This window comes from Lissotriton helveticus, chromosome 5_1 (assembly GCF_964261635.1).
Source record: "Lissotriton helveticus chromosome 5_1, aLisHel1.1, whole genome shotgun sequence".
Taxonomy (NCBI): Eukaryota; Metazoa; Chordata; class Amphibia; order Caudata; family Salamandridae; genus Lissotriton; species Lissotriton helveticus.
In genome coordinates this window covers 1,325,716,744-1,325,736,216 of record NC_136065.1, presented here as the reverse complement: position 1 = coordinate 1,325,736,216, position 19,473 = coordinate 1,325,716,744, and the positions used below count along the sequence as shown (strand labels likewise).

Here is a 19,473-nt window from a genome sequence, read left to right as displayed (position 1 = left end):
GACCTTCAGCCTTTCGGCCATGTGCAGTGGGGCTGAGCACCACCCACAGTACACTGCCTTTGGCCTTGCGCAATGTGAGCTTGATAGAGGGTCTGTTCTCTGGCCTGGACGGACCTGTGCACAACACTCCTCTTTTTGAGCATGGCCTTTGACCATGGTTGGTGGGGCGTGGCCGCAGGCTTTGACCAGCCAATATGCCTAGCTAGATGTGGGCTGACATCACCCGCAGCCTGCAGTCTTCAGCCATGCACAGATGGTGTTGGCCACAGAGCTTGGCCAGAGGCTAGGCCCTGTATCCAACACTCTGTACATGTCCAACATGAGATGCGTATGGGCTTTGGTTGTGCAGAGAAGGGAGTTGGCCACAGGTCCTGACCTCCAGCCATCCAGGCCAAACCCTCAAACCACCCGAGGCTGCCAATTCATGTGGTTCAAAGCTTTCAACGTGTGCACAGTCTTCGGGCATGTGCAGCAAGGTAGACTGCAATGGCTTGCCTCTGGCCAGCCACTGTGCCAAACACCTGCAGTGTACTGGATACCTCTGGATACCTGCCCACTGAAAGTCATCAAGCAGTGTACGGAGACCCTCTTACCACCGCTGCTAGAGGTAATGAATCTAGCCATCAGAGATGGTATTTTCCCTGTAGAGTGGAAGAAGGCGGTAGTAAAACCCCTGTTGAAAAAGGCCTCTCTGGATCCGGGGGTCCTAAAAAACTTCCGGCCTATCTCCCTACTCCCTGCCCCAGCGAAGATGCTTGAGACACATCTTAACAAGCATCTCGCCGTCTTTGTGGAAAGTTCGGGATGCTTAGACTCCTCCCAGCATGGATTCAGGAGAGAATTCAGCACCGAGTCAGCCCTCACCATCGTGCTCGACAAGATCCGCACGACAGTAGATGAGGGCCAGACCTCTCTCCTGGTCCTGCTAGATCTAACTGCGGCTTTCGATACCCTCTCCCCCTCAGTACTTACATCGTGGCTGAGGGAGGTGGGGGTGAAGAACGCAGCTCTGGATCTTTTGACCTCTTTCCTCACGGGGAGGGAACAAAGAGTCAAGCTTGGGGAGTTCCTATCTCCATCCCGACCTGTGCTATGTGGGGTTCCTCAAGGGTCAGCACTTAGCCCGACCCTTTTTAATATCTATGTTACCCCACTAGCCAAATTAATAAGATCGTTCGGGATGGAGGTAGTCTCGTACGCAGACGACACTCAAATCCTCGTCTCTTTTCCCCATTCAGATGAACTAATCGCCTCCAAGTTTAGATCGTGTATGGAGGCGGTTGGTCAATGGATGATCCAGAACTCTCTGAAACTGAATGGGGAGAAGACGGAGGTGATGGTGTTTGGGGGGAAAGAAAACATCTGGTCAGCCAATTGGTGGCCCGACTCACTTGGAACATGCCCTTCCCCCACATCTTCTGCTAAGAATCTCGGGGTGCTAATAGACCCTGCCCTTGACTTAGGCAGCCAGGTGAGCAGAACCATTTCCACCTGTTGGGGCCTGATTCACACCCTACGAAGGATCAGGAAATATCTCTCTTTCCAGGCAAGAAAACAAATAGCTGTTGCTCTCATCGGCTCGCGTCTGGACTACTGTAATGCGCTGTATGCTGGACTTAACAAAGGACAGCTGCAGCGCTTACAGGTAGTCCAAAACGCCATAGCCAGATTTGTCCTGGATATTCCCAGACGCTCCTCGGCCACTGCAGCCAGGAAAACGCTGCACTGGCTGCCGGTAGAACACCGAATCCGGTTTAAAGTTCTATGTATGACCTACAGAGCCATCGCCAAAAAGAGCGACACTGGAATAGGATCCATCATCTCCCACTATGTCCCCCGAAGGAACTTGCGTTCCTCTGGGAAACTGCTTCTGGCAGCCCCCCGTGTACGAAGAGCCAAACGGGGTGGCAGAGCCTTCTCCACTCTTGCTCCTAAGTGGTGGAATGAACTTCCTCCGGATCTGAGATCTCTCCCGTCCTTACAGAACTTCCGTACTGCTTTAAAAACCCTTCTCTTTCAGCAAGCATATGTGTAGGGCTTCATGTCTTTTTCCTGATCATTCTCTGATCATTTTTGCTAGGCGCCTTGATACCTGCGGGTTATTGTTTTGCGCTTTATAAATCTCTTTTCAATTCAATTCAATTCATACTGTCTTCAGCCATATCCAGAAGGTTGGCTACAAGCCCTCGCTCTGGCGAGGCCATGTGCAGGCAGCCAACCCCTGCTGTGCACAGACTTCAGCAGCGACATTGACCACAGGACATTCCCTCTGACTAGTCTCTTCGATCAACTCTACTTGGGCAGCTAACTCAAGTTGTGCACAGGCATTGTCCATGCACTGGTGGAGTGAGACACAGGGCCTGCATAGGAATAAGTCCTGGTCCTCCCACAAGGCCAGATGCCCACATGTGGCTGTTAGCCAAGCACAGCATTAGTGTGTGAAATACTTTATTTTATTTCGCAGTTAATTTATTTATTAGTTTTAACGCGTATTATTAAACGAATGTGTCCTGGCCCTGATATAAGGCAATGAAGCATTCTAGTTAACCTAAAGAAGATATCCTGGCACTATACAGGGTGAATGGGATTTACAGTTTATTAAATAGATGTATTTTATGACATTGCAACATTTTAACATATTAGGTTCAGGAAGTATCTCTGTAGGCAGTTTGGGTCCATGTCTGTGCTGTAACCACTTAAAAAGCACATCTACCCATTCTTGCCCTGCAGCACTTAGGCACAACTACCAAATTAGCAGATGTGGAACGCAGCAGCCTAGAAGGGACGTGTTTTTTAAACATGGAAAAAATATAGTAAATGGCATGCTGCGAGTAGAAGGTCTTCTGACACATACAAAGGGTCTTTAAATAGCATCTCTTCTGTACCAGCAGCCAATGCAGTTTATTTATGTGTGCCGAGGTGCTGACAAATTTCCGAATCCTAAATATTAGTCGAGCTGCACCATTCTGAATTAACTGCAATCTGTGTATCAAGGAGCCTGGAAGTCATTAAGTAGTCCATCCCTCTGATAATCAGAGCTTGCACTAGTAAATGCCTAAACTGCTTGGTGATAAAGAGCATGATCGTTTTTAATTCCTTCACATACAGGATGCAAGTGGTCATGAATTTCCTTATATGAGGCTCAAGTGGCACTTTGTTATCAAATAGGATTTATAGATTGCAGGCTGTAATTGCCGGGCGATGACAAGATCATAGTGACTGAGGCCACAAGGAGTAGGATCAACATGATGGACTCCCAAACACGAATACCTTAGTTTAATCAGAGTCTAGTTGCAAACAAATTGCTAATCATCCAGCTGGCCACCTCCACAAGGCAGCCTTTAAAGTGATCTTGCTGGTAGTTGAGATTTCCCTCCATTCAGGCAACAATTTGAGTGTCGCCTGCATAGCCATTAAACTGGAAGTCAAAAGAAGTGATCAAGTCAACCAGTGGGGCAAAATAACTGTTAAAAACTGTGCATGCTGAAAGCGGATCCCTTTGGGACTCCGCAAACTAGATCTTTAAAATTAGATTATGATGCAATTTGAACAGCCTGTGTTCTGTCTCTCAAAAATGACTGAAACCCATTGAGGGTACTGCCCCGAATACCAATAGAGCTAAGGTCTCTCCAGGAGAACAGTATGTGAGACAGTGTGAACGGTTGCTGACAGACCAAGAAGCATGGAGCTGCAGTCCTGCCTTCATCCATGATCATGCAGATATAATTTGCAGCAGCAGTAAGCAATGTTTATGTGCTGAATAATTCCCTTAAACCTAATTGAAATTTAATGAGAATGTTATCTTCTTCAATAAAAGAAGATATCTGCATATTTCCAGCTTTCCAGGATCTTAGTGAAGAAAGGGAAAAGGGAGATGGGGGCGATAGTTTGCTGAGATGTTAGGATCCAGGGTATCCTTCTAAATTGAGAGGAAAATAGTGCTGTTTTACAAAATGAGGGAACGGTGCACTATTACAAATGGTAGTAATCATTGGGGTGAATTTGGAGGCTAATGATTTAAAAACCCTAATAGGACAGGGATCTAGAGGGGAACCAGAGTTAGTAATCATGATTTTGGAAGCTACAACATCTTCAGTTATAGGAATAAAGTTTGACCAGCAGGTGAAAGGAAGGACTACACATTGATGGAGCTCCACTGTTACGGCAACGGTGTAAAAGAGGATAATCACACAGTGACTTTGAGTTGGGAGAGTTTGGGATGTGTAGGTCTGGTCTTTCACAAAAGATTTATAAGCAGAAAACAAATATTTTGTGGGATTTTTGTTCAACAGGATTTCGTTTTGATAACTGTTGTGTCTGGGGGCTTTTACCAAATCTTTGTAGGCCTAAAATTCTTGCATATAAGCATCCTTCTCTGCTTCAGCATGAGTAAGCCTCCATGTACTTTTTTGCTTTTTTGCTTTTCCTTCTGGCTAGCATCAACTGATGGGAGTGCCATGGGGCAGATGAAGGTTTCTGATGCATATTAGCACTTTTCAGAGATGGTACCTCGTCTAGCGTTAGAAATTCAGGAATTAAAATGACAAATTACATCTTTAACCCCAGCTTGACAACAGTGTTGGTGGATTCCAGGTAGGTTTTTGGTTTTCCACTGTCCAGTTTAGACCAGGCACGCTAGGCTGTCTTCCTGGCTGACTGAATAAGGGCTTAACCTTTTCCACAAGCAGGTAAAGGGCATGACCTTCTGGTCAGACCACAGAACTTCCATAATGAAATCAATAACAGGCGATTTGTTTTTGCCTACATTTTTTCTGTAGTCAAAATCTATAACCACACCCAATAGAATCTATTTCAAAATCGGAAGCCTTTACATCAATTACTTAAATTGCATGAAGTGACTGCTCACACGTGTATTACTGAATTTGATAAACACAATTGAAAAAGTCTCACCCGACGTAATGCCTAGTTTTCGAACAGCAACGCCATCTGCCACGAGAATCCACCTCCCAAGTAGAATTTGGCACCAGAGAGCACAAAACACAGGCACTGAAAGAGTTCAAATCCCTCCACAGACCCTATTCTTCCAGAGCGCACTTGCTATAAAACCCCACCCACCACCTACGATCACTTGCTAACAGAAAGTCTGCCATTCGGCCGCTGTCACCAGAGCTCGCCAGCCCTCAGGGTCCCCAACCTGCACTACAGTAAACATGTCAGTTTGCCTACCACCAGGGCCTCCATCACTACTCTCCTTCACTACATCTCACCTGTCTCCAGAGGCCATTTACTGCTAGAATTCACCTGCTATCAAAGACTACCTACTGATATTGTTCCCAGATACCAGACACCACCGCAGCTAACCAGAAACCAGAGCCCACTAACCATCAAAACTCATCTGTTCCCAGAGTTCGGCCCATCATCAGAGTGAGCCTTCCACCACCGCCCTCCTTCCACCACATAGAATTTTTTTTAAATTGACTGTACCTCCCTACTTGACCACGGAAGTCAGTGGTTTGCATGCTTATCACTTAGTTTACTAGCACATGGACACAATATGGGTCGATACCACACACCATCCTCTTGCTTTTTATTCTGTTGAAGTATTCAACTGATTTAGTTTTTTTACTTCAGTTTGGGTGACATTTGTTCCGCAAAGTACTTAAGAGGCCATAAAGCAACAGGCAGAAAAGTGGTCATAAAGCAATAGGCCGAAACGCATCGACCTACATCTTCCAGGATCAACACCTAATAATAAGAGCAAAAACAGAATCTAAGATGTTGTGATAGACCAATGATATAGTCACAGTTTTATGCAACTCAGTTGTGCACTGTATTAGCATGTCTATTGAAATTAAGCGCTCCCACCTGGAGATGGTTACTATTTGGTCACCATTAACAAGGGTTGATTCTCCGTCATTGCAGATACATTGTCCACCTTGACAATATTATCTTTTCTTAAAATCTGTGTTCTTCTATAAATATCAGTAACCTTTATAAGCAAAGTATAAGCTTTATAAATGTGCTTATCAGTTGTCGCTTTGTCCCCCTTTCTTGTAAAGTATGCAAAATAAATTTAGAATAAGTACATTTTACTGTGAGAATAATCTTTTGTTGCTGGTGATCTTCTTTAGTGCAGTACAGCAATGCCTCATCCTTAAACGTAAATAGAGTATTACGATAGCATTGATCTTATCCCTAAGGGAGTCTTTATGCACCATTAATGCAACCTAATATTTGAATTGTATTGATTTATCAGGCTAGATCCTTGTCCTCTAGTCGTTGTTTTGTAGTGGTGTAGAGTAGGCTCTAGAGGGTTATAAGGGCTCTCCCCACCTTTTGCTTCCACACCTTCCACCACAGGCCGCCTACCATCAGAAAACACTTCCCACCAATGCCCATCTGTCACTACAGTCAATCTTCCAAAAGAGCCCACTTCTCACCTGTCACAGGAGTCGGTGATACATAGCCCATCGATCCCCTAATCCCACCACTTGTTAAAACAACCCAATTACCTCACACAGCTGCTAGAGTACACCAGCCCCCAGGCACATCTACCAGGAGAGCCCACGCACCCACCTGTCACTGACAGGAATCACCCATGAAGTTTAAATTGGAGAAGTATTTATGCATATTTTTGGCCCTATCCTTCAAATGTTCTTTCTTACAGTCTGCTGATGAGCCCCTAACTCACTCCTGCCTCCTCCCACTAATTATTCCAGTAAACCCCAGAACACCCCCCCCCCCCTGTGCTTTCAGAATATTTTCCTCCTAAAATAAGTTATGTTCTGTCTGACGGGAGCGGCTGTATCTAATTTCAGCACGAAGGGGCGAACACAGCAATCAGACCCCAACACAAATGCAAACATGGCTAATGTCCTCCAGCTGTTGGGCATCAGCACGCGCCGCCGAGGAAGGGATCATGACTGCTGCACTTTAACAATGCGGAAAGGCAGGGGGTCGACAAACTGGGGGCTTCTCTGAATAAAACCGAGAGCGCACCCCCGGACCCGCGACACCAAGAGACGCATCCTTACCTGGGACAGCAGCAGTCCGGAGAGACACAGGAGCACCCGCAGCAGGGGGAACGCCACCTCGAGCTCCATCCGCCGAGCCGCCTGCAAGAAACAGAACAGAAAGAGTTGCAGTTTTTCAGCTGAATTCCCGTCCCCACAGAGTGCGGTTACAGCTCTGCAAGCACATGCCTCCGAGTCCAGGGGAGGCGGGATGACCTAAGCTACAGCGTGCACAGCAGCAGCAAGGGAGGGCAGCCTCCTGGAGGAGTGCGGAACAGCTGGAAGGAGAGCGCGAGCCAGGAAGAGTGGGGAAGAGAGGGGACGAGAGAGAGGGCGATGGAGGGATTGGAAAGAGAACGAGAAGGAAAACAGAAGGGTGTAAAAAGTTCGAGTGTGAGAGAAATACGGATAGAATAGGACCAAGGAGAAGGGACTATTGGGGGAAGATAGATATTGAAAAGGGAGCGAACAACAGAGAGAGAGAGCACATTCATGGAAATGGAGGAAGGAAAAGTGAAGGGATTAAAGAAGAGAAAGTGTCAAAGAGAGAATGTGGATAATTTTAAACAGGAGGGGAAGAGGAACAAAAGGGAAAATAAAACGGAAAGACGAAGAAAGGGAAGAAGATGAGAATCGTACAGAGGTGGGGAGAGAATAATAATGAGGGGGGGGGGGGTTAGAAAGAGTCAAAAAAGGAGCAAGAACGAAAAAGTGGAAGTGAAGAAAGAGGGCAAGAAGGAGAAAAATAATTAGAAAGACGAGAGAGTGGATATAAAGAGACATGTACAGAGAGAAGAAAGGAAAAGAGAAGAGCAGTGAAGGAAAGAAAGCATCAGGAGGGGAAATGGTTAGTGAGGGAAGTGTAAGACACTAAGCACAGTAAGACAGAGAAAGACTGAGAAGCCCAGACAATCGAAGAGAGCATAAAAACCTCGAAAACAGTGGAAGGGAGGAGTAAGAATAAGATAAAAAGAGGCAACGGCGAAGGGGTGAGAATATTCGAGAATAAAAAAAGGTGGGAAAAGGTGAAGTAAACAAGATAGGAAATGTGGAATAAAGGAACAAAAACCATTGATGCAAAGAAGGAAATAGAAAGAACAGGAAGCAGGTTTAGATAGAGAATTGTAGAGGGAGAGAGGAGAGAAGGAAGGTATGAAGGAAGGATTGAGGGTCCAAGGACTGGAAGGAAAGAAAGGAAAAAAAGCAATGAAAGGGAAGAAAGTAAAAATGAAACGGAAGATGAAAAGAGTGGACGTTAACATGAAGTAAGGCAGATCAGGCTTGATGGATGGAAGAGAAGAGTACTCCAAAGGGAACACATTTACTCAGCCAACTCACAGTTTGAGGGGCTGAGGCACAGCCGGGCTGGAATCAGCAATAGAGTCAGTGCCAGGTTTGCCAGTGCATTAGCATTATTATTAAATACTCTGGCCTAATAGACATTACAAGAGACGTTTTCTTGCTTGCTTTATTGTTCACAAACAGGGCACATTTCAAAAAGCATGTTGTATTTTCTCGTTTTACTTAACAGAAATGTCAGAAAGTGAAAAACAAACTCGGGCCTATTTTTGGCGCAGATTAAGCAGATTATCAAATCCTCCATGTGATCAGGATGGAAGGGGTAATTCTGCAAGGGATCAGGACCTTACAGTTCAGCAAAATGTACAGTTAGTTTGCTTATATTTTTACAAATGTAGGTACTTGAAGATAATACTACTTGCCTGTGATCACACATTTTTCGGATTCATGCGAGTAGCAGGCAATACAACCCAGGTCTGGGGTTTCCTAGCTAAAAATTATTACGTTTGAATATTACAATTATAAAAATCTTGTATTCGTATTTATTTATTTAGGTACATAACCAATAAAAATCATTACACAAAAGTACATTCCTTAATTTACATTATGATTAATCTGGTCATGAATACCTGTCAAGTCTTTAAAATAAAAAATAAAAAGTGGTATATTCCTAAAATTTTTAACCGTTTGCATTTGTACAGGTCTTGCAAGTCGTTGACTCACTTAATTACTGTTTTCCTTTGTTCTTAATATTGTCTCCTTATTTTAAAGTACAAGAGCTTTATGCGAATTGACCATTGACTAATATTGTCGTAAAACGATAACATCTTACAATTCTATATTAAAAAACTAGTTGGAGTCATCCTTTAAAATGTGAGGTGTTATTTCTGAAATACGTTTCAGTTATTTTTTCTACCTTCTTGCTGCCCAGGGGTTTTTGGTGCACTGGGTTTATTCTTTTTTCAGAGCCCATTCCAATGCTTGGTTTACGTTGATGGATCTTCAGTTTTACTGTCCCGGGAAGTTTTTGTTCTTCTCTTGTACCTTACATAGGCCCCGAGTTAAGGTGCTGAGGCTTTGTGCAAATGTATTGTTTTACTTTAACGCTTACCATTAATGATTAGTTTCTTAAAGTACAGGTGACTTATATCGAATGTTCTATTGCACTTGTGTTTAATATTGCACATTTTACACCCCGACATATAAGTGGTATGGACGTGCCGCCCAGCCAAAACGTAACCGCTTGCCTGTATGTACGTATTTCTAGCTCTCTGAAGATTCCTTTCAGCATTTGTTTCCTTTCTTTCAGATATCTTGGGGAAATGCAAAAAATGTGAGCTATACTTTCTTCCTTGTATTTACATAGGCGGCATTCCTTATTCGAAATCTGTTCCTTCTAGAATGGCCTTAGAACTTTTGTCTCCCATTTTCCAAAGTGGTACTGCATGAACTGATGTTTTGTTTTTAATGAAAAGTGTGCTGCAAGGTATTCCTGGGGCTGTAACTTTTTGTAGGAATTAATCACTGTCCAGGTGTGTCTTCTGCGTGACAGATTGGTCTTATCTGTTGCATATGAGAGGTGCTTATTTGTGGCTTTTATTGCCTTATGAAAAGGCCAATTTCCCAATACTTGCACTCTAGACTTCTTGTAATCCCAGTTCCTCTATATCCCGTTTTAAATGTAGCCCCCAGGAATGATTTTTATTTTTATTTATTTGCTCCTCTATTTCCTGCCAGCACATGTAGTCGATTGTCCCTCTTTCAGACAAGCGTAGTCGCCAACATAGGTTTATGAAGGCTCTTCTGTTTCAATCCAAACTCTAGGCGCCCCTGTGCTGGGGATGCTGTTTTCGTTAAACCAAACACCGATTTGTAAACTCTTATTTGGATTTTATTAAAATGCCTTCTTCACGTCCTTTCAGCGTTTCCATTCCATAGGTCACTCTTGGCATTCGCTGAGCACTAATCACAATTAGCAGGTTTCTGAACGAGGGACAGCATAGTTTTGTTCTTAAAATTTTGAAGCCGTAGTTCAAAGATTGTGCTTTCGTCTGCATCGCCTCTATGTGTTGTTTGCCTTTCATTTGATACTCCACGTTGAATCCTAAATATTTGTAAGACTTGACTTTCTCAACTTTTTTCCCTTCCAAGAACCAAAAATGATTCTACTTTGTGGGTTCTACCAGGCGGACCACTTTGGGTTTTCTTCAAATGTAATTCTAACCCATGGATGTCCATGTAAGTTTTTAAGGCATCCATACTTCGCTGAAGTCCAACTGGAGTTAAGCTTAATAAGACAATATTGTCTGCGTACTGTAAATATGCTATTTTTTCGTGAGTCAATATAGGCGGATGAGAGTTGATTTTCTATGCCGCTTGTGCCAGGTCTGCTAGATATATGTTTAATAGGTATGGAGGAAGTACACACCACTGTTTTAAACCTTTATTTGTAAATATTTTATTTGTTACACTGTTACAGTCTCCTATTTTGACCTGGGCCCAGTTTCCTGTGTATAACACTTTAATCGCTTTCAATAGGCTGTTTGGTATGACCCATGTGGCCATTTTTTTCCACAAGCCATCCTGTGGTACTTGATCAAAGCCAGACTTGAGGTCTACAAAGCAGGCAAAGAGCTACATTTTCCTTGTTTTGGCCTTTTCTGCTAATAATGTCAGAGCTGTTCAGTTCGTTAGGGTGTCCATACCCGCCCTAAACCCTGTTTGTAGCCAGGGTAAAAGGTTAATGTCTTCTAGCCAGATTTCGAGATGCTGAAGTATACTGGTTGCATAAAGCTTCGCCTCCACGTCAATTAAAGCTATAAGTCTATAGCTTGTTGGTACAGATGGGTTTCCACTTTTAAATATGGTCTGGAAAATGCTGCTTTTCCAGGAATCTGGGATGGAGGTCGTGAGATATAGCTTGCTTAATAGTGGTGTAAAATACTCTGCCCAATAAGGAGGATTTCCTTTGAAGAGAGCGTTAGGTAGACCATTTGGCCCAGTTGCTCTATCTAATTTTAGATTCCTCATGTTTTTTCCAAGTTGTTCCATATCCATGACCAATGAAAAATTCTCCTAGCTGTCGGTTATATTCTTTATGTTCCTTTTTGCAGTGATAAATATTGCCCGACTTGATGATACATGGCAGATGTTCATTTTGCAGTTTCCCTCCGTGAGGTTCAACAGTTCTTTTGACGCTGTTTCAGCGTACATTTCGTGCCCTTGGTTTTTCCCACATGGTTGCATTTATACCCGAGTTTTGATGTTTTGTGTGCCCTATAGATAAGCTGTTTACCAAATGCCAGAATTTGTTGCTATTCTGTTGTCAGCTTGCCAAGAGCAGTCTATTCCACAGTTCCTCTTGTATCTTTTATTGGCCTCCCAACAGTTTTTACCGTACTGGGTTCTCAGTGCGCGTAGCCTGTTTTTGTCACTTCTTGTACCTTGCTTTGCCCGTTTCATTATTATTCTGCTTTCTTGCAGAATTTGCATGTTTTCATTATTCAGCTTTCTGCTGTACCAGGTTTGCTTTCTGGCTCCCCCGTTTAGGTTTCTCTAAGAATTGGTCCAGAAAATCTGTTTGTTGTAAATTTTTCCTGTAATCGTTACCATGCTGTTTGTAGATTCTCTTCTTTTATTTGTTCTTTCCCCCCTTATTTTGTCTGCTTTTTATTGTGTTCATTGAACCAGCTTGCAGATATACTTCACTGAACTGGTTTTCAATCCCTATTTCCCTCAAATTCAGACTTTTTAGATTATGTGCCACAGGAGAGGACAATAGGTTGTTGGACTGTTGGTTCAGCTCTGATTTGTATTTTATTCCAAAAATCTCTGGAAAATGATCACTCTCCATCTCTGGGGCTAATTTGAAAGGGACATACCTGTTGCATTGCAGATTAGTTTACTAGATTGAGATCTATTGTGGAGTACTCATTCCCACTTGTAATTGTGAAGGCGGCCGGTGTGTCATCTTTTGAGTTCCTGTTCAGGAGTCTTAATCCAAGCTTTTCCAACTTGGTTTCATAAGTGTTCCCTTTTTGGCACCGATTCTTCATCTTTGTGATTTTACTCTAGCTTATATTAAAAATCGCCTGAGATTATAAAATGTGCCTGTTTGCATTGTCTCCAAATAGTTTTGAGCATATCGTACAGGAATTTCTTATCCTTCTCTTTTTGGTCTTTTCTAGGATGGATGTAGACGTTTGTTAATATGAACACTGGCGGTTCCCCGCTATCGTTCTCTCTTACATTTCTTATTGCCTGGACCCAATTTGTCCTGATTTCTAAATGATGCATTTGCCATCTGAATCTTGTCGAACTGTGGAAATCTGAAATAATTTCTGTTAGCATAAGCTGAAACCATCTTGGTTATGGCATCCACTTTGTTGGCTTTGTAATTCACCCATCCTCTGCTGCTCATCTTTTTCCCTGCCTGTGCTGTCTATTTTAGTTGACCTCCTGACTCAGCTAAAAGCAATATGCATGCTAAAGAGTTTGTAGCTGCCAGAACACCTGGTCTAAGACTCAACTGTCAATCATTTTCCTGCCATAAGCACTCCTGCTCCCCTTCCCACTTTGCTGGCTAAGTGGTTTCCCATCTGCCCATGTTTGTCGGTAACCATTCCTGTGTAGGCCTGTACCTTCTATTTGTATCCACATGCTTACCAGTGCAGAAAAAGCTGTATATAAAGCCTGTGTTCTGGGACTTCTATGTACTACCTCAGGCAGCACTGGAAAGTGCTGTTTGAATGTAGTCCCACTCACGAGTGATTAATAAACTTGTTATTTGAATTCCAGCTTCAGTGCCAGTCTCTATTTTGTTGGTCTAAGGACCCGTGGACAGAGAAGGTTGACCACTGCACCGGTGTGCTCATGGAAAAGCACATTTCCAGAGAACAGAAGAGTGCTAATTCTCCTTTGGGATGTCCACATTTTGACATTTTCTCTGCCAAGACATGATAGCCCATATATTAACCCTGGGCGGGTAACTCCACTCCGCCAGCAGAGCTTGTGGAGATTTGCCTACTCCGTGCTCCGTGGCGAATGTGGAGTAGGCAAAAAGTCTGCCTGCGTGGTGGAGCGGAATTAGCCACTCCCTCCCAAATCACTTAAAAAGATTTAAAGAAGGGACTTACCAGTCTTTCTGCCACCCCTCCAGCCTGGCCACTCTCCTTCCTGCTCCTCTTTTCTCGCGTCGTCCATCTTCTTTAAAAAAAAAACGACTACGTTGTACGTCTTGCAAATGCACATGCGCATGAGCATGACTTACAACATAGTGGTTTTTTTTTTTAAAGAAGATGGACGATGCGAGAGAGGAGCAGGAAGGAGAGCGGCCAGGCAGGGGATGTGGCAGAAAGACAGGCAAGTCACTTCTTTATAACTTTTTTAATGATTTGGGAGCGGGGAGGAGCGGAGCTATGCGTAGCGAGCTACGAGTAGAGGCACTATGCCAGCCTCGCCCAGGGTTAATATATATTCAGTTATTTGTATTGACTCTAGGCACCACATTTACTGCATCAGGATAATGTCATACTGTTGTAAAAATTCTATAGCTTCTTGATGTTGTAGGAGATTCTCAAGCCCATGAACGTTCCAGGAGCAGATGTTCAACCTATCTTGTTGCGATATTTATCTAATTCTCCTGTTGTCAGGACTGAGTTGTTGCTCTACTCATATGTGCTCAGGATCCTTCCAGGTTTGAAGTCCTTGTTGTGTTATGATTCTCCTGATCTACCTCCTCCACCTGTTCATTGCTTGAATACTTCATAATCCTTACATTTTCGAAAGTGTCCCAATTTGGACCTGCTCCTGTCAGCTCCCCTTAGGATTGAAAATCCTCTTTCATATTTGGGCAATAGTGGTCCTGGATAGCAGGGGGTTCGATCTGTTGTAACTCTATCCCTCATTCTGTCAAGATACTATGGTTATTCTTGTTTTTCTCTATTATTTCCTTTGAACCCCAATTCGTCATTGTCACCTCTATGTTGTTTTTGAGAGGGTGAGGCACACATTCCACCAATATCAAATCTGAAGATTTAATGTGAGTGAGTTCGCTTATTTCCTTTGTTAGTTAAAAAAATTGTGCCTCTATTCAAGTTGTCAATGTGGCCTTGTGACACAGTGTGGGATTAGTAGCAACTTATTTTTGATTGGTTCTCTTTTTGATTTTTGCCTCTCCAGATTACTATTGACTGATAGGGTCTTTGTTATGTTCAGTGTTGAATTGCGGTCTTGTGGTGCTCTACGTTCTTCCCCCTGACCACCTTTTATGCATTGTTGGCTTGTCTCTCTGCGGTTTTCATTTGTTGTTTGTACAAGTCTCCGATTCAGCGCTGCGCTTTGCTTTTCATTACGTGCTGTTCATTTTTGTTTATCCTTATAAGTTGTTACTATCCATTCTAATTTATATTTAATTTCTCCCAAGTTCTGCAGATTTTTGTCCTTATATCTTTTCTCCTTTATTTGCTGGCATACTTTGCCTCCAGACGGATGATCCTTTATTTTTAATGCTGGGCCCAGGTCCTGATCCAGATCCAGATCTTCCTTATGTGTTCCCTCTATGCAGATTATTTGTTGTTCATGCTTTGAAAAGGTCGTGCCTCTTGCCTCGTGCCTGGGTACCTGCGTTGTTTCCAAGGTGTCTACTTCCGTACGTTTTGTTGTCTCCATCGTTGATTTCTGTTTGCTTGTATGTTGATTGAAAATGTGCCAATATAGGTATTTTTGTTGTATCAATTTCCATCTTTCTTGTTTTTTTTGCCTTTTTTTATCCCTTTTTGTAATATTTTGTACATGTTCCTCAGGTCCTAGTTCTTCACTCTCCTTACTTTGCTGACCAATATTAGATGTCGTTTAGAGAATGAATGACTTTACCCTTTAGATCTTTTGCCAATTCTTTGCCAGTTTTTTCTCTGGGGGAAGATCACTCTACTGCTGTGTGCTGATTTCTTTAAAGCGTGTGACTCATTTGTTCTTACTGAGACTTCTGATTCATGTTCTTGAACAATATGTCTCGTATTTAGTCTTGCTGCTTGTACACATTACTTCAGTCAATTTATCAGTAAGAAGTGATATCAAGCTTTGGAGCATGTTTCCTAGGGTTTCACAACGACATGTTACTTACTGAATGTAATTATGTTTTTGGGCTCTCTCGATCTGGTCATTTAATGCTTGTAACATTTTGTCAATGCCCACTATGTGTACTTAACAAGTCTACCTGAAGATCCTGTTTATCTGCTTGGTGGAATATAGCTGTCGACATTACGTACATGGTTGTCAGGAGAGCCCCCCAGGTTGTGTCTCGGTCCTTCTCAGCCCGATCCGGTTTCTTTTTTTCCCCTATAGGGGAAACTCTACTGATGCCTGAGGCCTCCTGTAACTTTTACTCACTGTTCATGAGCAATGATGATTGAGATAATGTTGATATGTTGTCGAAAGTGAATCGCTTATTTGCCTGTCGGCTTCCTCTACGTGTCACAAATGGGCTTAGCCTGATTGAGGTTTTATCCTTCTGTCTCCTCACCTCCTGAGAGATTTTAATATTGAGTCCTCTGATATGTTCGTTTTTAATTGACTGACCTCTTGAATGTGGGATGATATTTCAAGGAGTTCTATAAAGGATTGTTCCTGTGTCTCCTGTTCAGTTCCTGTGATCTTCCGTTAGGTCCTTTTGACTTGAACTGTCCCAGCCTTTTGGATGTGAAAACAGAAGTGACTCTAGTATTACTGCACTATGAATCTCTGCTTGAACTATTCTTCTATCGGTTGATGTGGCTCCTTGTGTGTCGTGTCCCACAGGTGCTTCCTCTTGCTTTTGTTCTTTTGAGTGAGGGTGATTTTGCTTCCTGTGTGTGACTGACTGACTACTTCCAACTCTGCTGTATATCCAACTATCTGGGGATTTAGAATGGATGTTGATGGCGCTCGATGCTTTAATATTAAGAAATCTGTTGTCTTGTACCCCTCCTTTTTAGGTCTCGCCTAGCGATGCAGCGAAGCTGCTCGCTAAGCGAATACCATTGACGCTGACTGCTTAGCGAAGTGGGACAGGAGAGGTGCACGAGCTTGTAAAAGACATTGGAGAGCATTGGAGACATGAGGCGTGAAAGCGCGCTTTTGGAGATGTGAGCTGTGAGCATGTACGGTGGTGTCAGCAGCATCTGTTCTCGCGCTCCCCCATGCTTTCACTTTCGTGACACCACGTGAGCCTCTCGCAGGCACCTTCACTGCCGCCGACCTCTCCCCCACAGTGCTTGTTTCTTAAGTTGTAAGGTTGGCATTGTCTCTATACACATCACAGCACAGCACTGTAGCATGCTGTACCTGTGGCTGGGAGTCAAGTAACACCTGAGCGTGCATCCACACCGAGAGCGGCGCTCGCATCCTTCTGTCTATGGAGCGATGGTGCAGACTGCCGCGGGCTCACGCGCTGCTCGGGGACGCTCCGGCAGACCGGCTGAAGCCGGTATATATACCAAAAACCCAGCGAGGGCTGGCAGTGCAGAAGGGACCGGGAGAGGAAGAGCAGTAGCAGGCAGTGATCAGCCGTGTGTCTGGGGGCAGTGGAGCGCGAACCCGGGCACACGGGTTCCTGTCTCAAGCTCGCCCCTCCGGGAGCAGAGGGTTAAAGAGGTCAGGGGGCTACAGGGCGCGAAAAGCTCAAGGGGGCTTAGATCCAACGTCCTGCTGCCGACGTAGGACACTGCTGGTGAGTACTGCTTTTTTATGGCATACACGTAATTAACAGCTGCTTTAAATTACACGTTTAAGAAATAGTTGTTAGCAATATTTATAACTTATGAAATACACTGTGGTACCGGCCCATGTAAAGCAGAGAATGTATTCATAATAGGATTTTTACAAATCGTTTACAAGTACTTAGAATTATAGTATATATACAGGACATTTGTATTTAGCGGCCACGTTCACAGAATGTAAAAATGTTATAAAGAATCCAAGGGAACTTTAATTTTGACGTGTTTTTGAGTTCACGCTGTGTACTTGTTTTAGAAGCACGCTGGGTAAGCCGGTGTTATGGTAACGCCTGTGATGCTCTCACCCATGTGCAGTTTCCAGGTACACAGTGGACCAGCAGCAAATCGGAGGCTCGCACTGTGCTTGCCTTGAGCATACGCATACATATGCCATTTAGATAATAAGCCATTCATACCGCACTTTAGGGAACGTTCTATTGAAGGCTGAAAAAAAACTGTTTTAGGTTTCAGCTTTGAAACTTAAACCAGAAATTATGATGTTTAACCCGGAGTGTGATAATACCGCACCCTTCCTCAAATTGACTTTTTTTTTATGTCCGAATGACGTGGACATCGAAGTGATACCACATGTCATTTTTTTCTCAGTGACATACATTTAAGGGCGGGCAGCTTCTCCTGTTCTTAGCCCGTCAGCCGCATGCTGTTTGCTGCTCCATTTCCGCATATATGCAATCTACCTGGAACAAGCATTTACAATGCAATAGGTCTCGCATTATTAAAGTTTGAGCTATTGGCATTGTAAATGACAATGCCTTTTCTTCATTTGCATCGTTGCGTAAACAAGCACTTTGCACTTATAGTCCATGCTTATGAGAAGCAAGGCTGTAAGTCTCTTTTACTGCCAGCTTTGCTCATTGTAAGCAAGGAATATACGTTCAAAGTGCGTGTTTATGCACCGATTGCAGGTTTTAAAAACAATGAATAAAAGACATTGTCATTTACAATGCCAATTGCTCCAACTTTAATAATGCGAGACCTATTGCATTGTAAATGCTTGTTAAGGTGTATGTTGTCCGCCAAACTCAAAATAGGCCTCTTGGTCTGTACCTTATAGGTCGCTTCACCCCTCTCTCTCCCAGCTCCCAGGGTGGAGCATCAGCGAAGAGCTCTTGGATGACTTTATTGACACACCCGAGTGGACCAGAGACAGCAATGTCAGGAAGCAAGAGCATTGAGGTGCAGGTAGAACATAGATAGATAGAATGAGGGCAATAGATAGAGTGAGGGCGATTGATAGAGTGAGGGCGATAGATACAGTGAGGGCGATAGATACAGTGAGGGCGATAGATACAGTGAGGGCGATAGATAGAGTGAGGGCGATAGATAGAGTGAGGGCGATAGAGTGAGTGAGGGCGATAGATAGAGTGAGTGAGGGCAATAAAGTGAGGGCGATAGAGTGAGGGCGGTAGGAGTGTGTGTGTGGGGGGGTTGTGTGGGGGAGTTGTGTGGGGGGGTTGTGTGTGTGGGTTGTGTGTTTGGGGGTTGTGTGTGGTTGTGTGTGTGGGGGGTTGTGTGTGGGGTTGTGTGTGTATGGTTGTGAGTGTGGGGAGTTGTGTGTGTATGGTTGTGTGTGTGTGTGTGGGGGGGGTGTGTGTGGTTTTGTGTGTGTGTGGGGTGTGTGTGGTTGTGTGTGGGGGTGTTGTGTGTGGGGTTGTATGTGTATGGTTGTGTGTGTGGGGTGTGTGTGTGGGGGGGTTGTGTGTGTGTGTGGCAGTGTGTGTGGGTGTGTGTGGCAGTGTGTGTGTGGGGGTTGTGTGTGTGGGTGTTGTGTGTGGGGTGTTGTGTGTGGGGTGTTGTGTGTGGGGTGTTGTGTGTGGGGTGTTGTGTGTGGGGTGTTGTGTGTGGGGTGTTGTGTGTGGGGTGTTGTGTGTGGGGTGTTGTGTGTGGGGTGTTGTGTGTGGGGTGTTGTGTGTGGGGTGTTGTGTGTGGGGTGTTGTGTGTGGGGTGTTGTGTGTGGGGTGTTGTGTGTGGGGTGTTGTGTGTGTGTGGGTGTGTGGGTGTGTGTGGTGGGGGTTTTGTGTTTGGGGTGTGTGGGGGGTGTGTGTCGTTGTGTGTGTGGACTTTGTGTGGGGTTGTGTGTGTGGGGGGGGTTGTGTGTGTGTGGGGGGGGGTTAGTGTGGGGGGGTGAGTGCAGGGGGTGTGTGTGTGGGGGTGTGTGTGTGTGGGGGGGTGAGTGCAGGGGGTGTGTGTGTGGGGGGTTGTGTGTGTGTGTGGGGAGTGAGTGTGGGGGGGTGTGTGTGGGGGTTTGTGTGTGGGGGTTTGTGTGTGTGGGGGGTGAGTGTGGGGGGTTATGTGGGTGTGGGGGGGTTAGTGTGGGTGTGTGTGTGTGGGGGGGTCTGGGTGTTTGTGTGTGGGGTTGTGTGTGGGGATTTGTGTGTATGTGGGGTTGTGTGTGGGGGGTTGTGTGTGGGGGGTTGTGTGGGTGT

At 44.4% G+C, this 19,473-nt stretch overlaps 1 protein-coding gene across 2 annotated transcripts in view; it reads right to left on the bottom strand.

Moving 5' to 3' along the window:
• Positions 1 to 19,473, bottom strand: part of LOC144755356 (receptor-type tyrosine-protein phosphatase V-like) — a 704,907-nt gene that overhangs the window by 523,191 nt on the left and 162,243 nt on the right. For both annotated transcript variants that reach the window (XM_078644168.1, XM_078644167.1), the window contains one exon: positions 6,996 to 7,076. In XM_078644168.1, coding sequence (XP_078500294.1) covers positions 6,996 to 7,064 — 69 coding nt within the window. In that variant the 5' untranslated portion in view covers positions 7,065 to 7,076. The remainder of the gene's footprint in view (positions 1 to 6,995; positions 7,077 to 19,473) is intronic.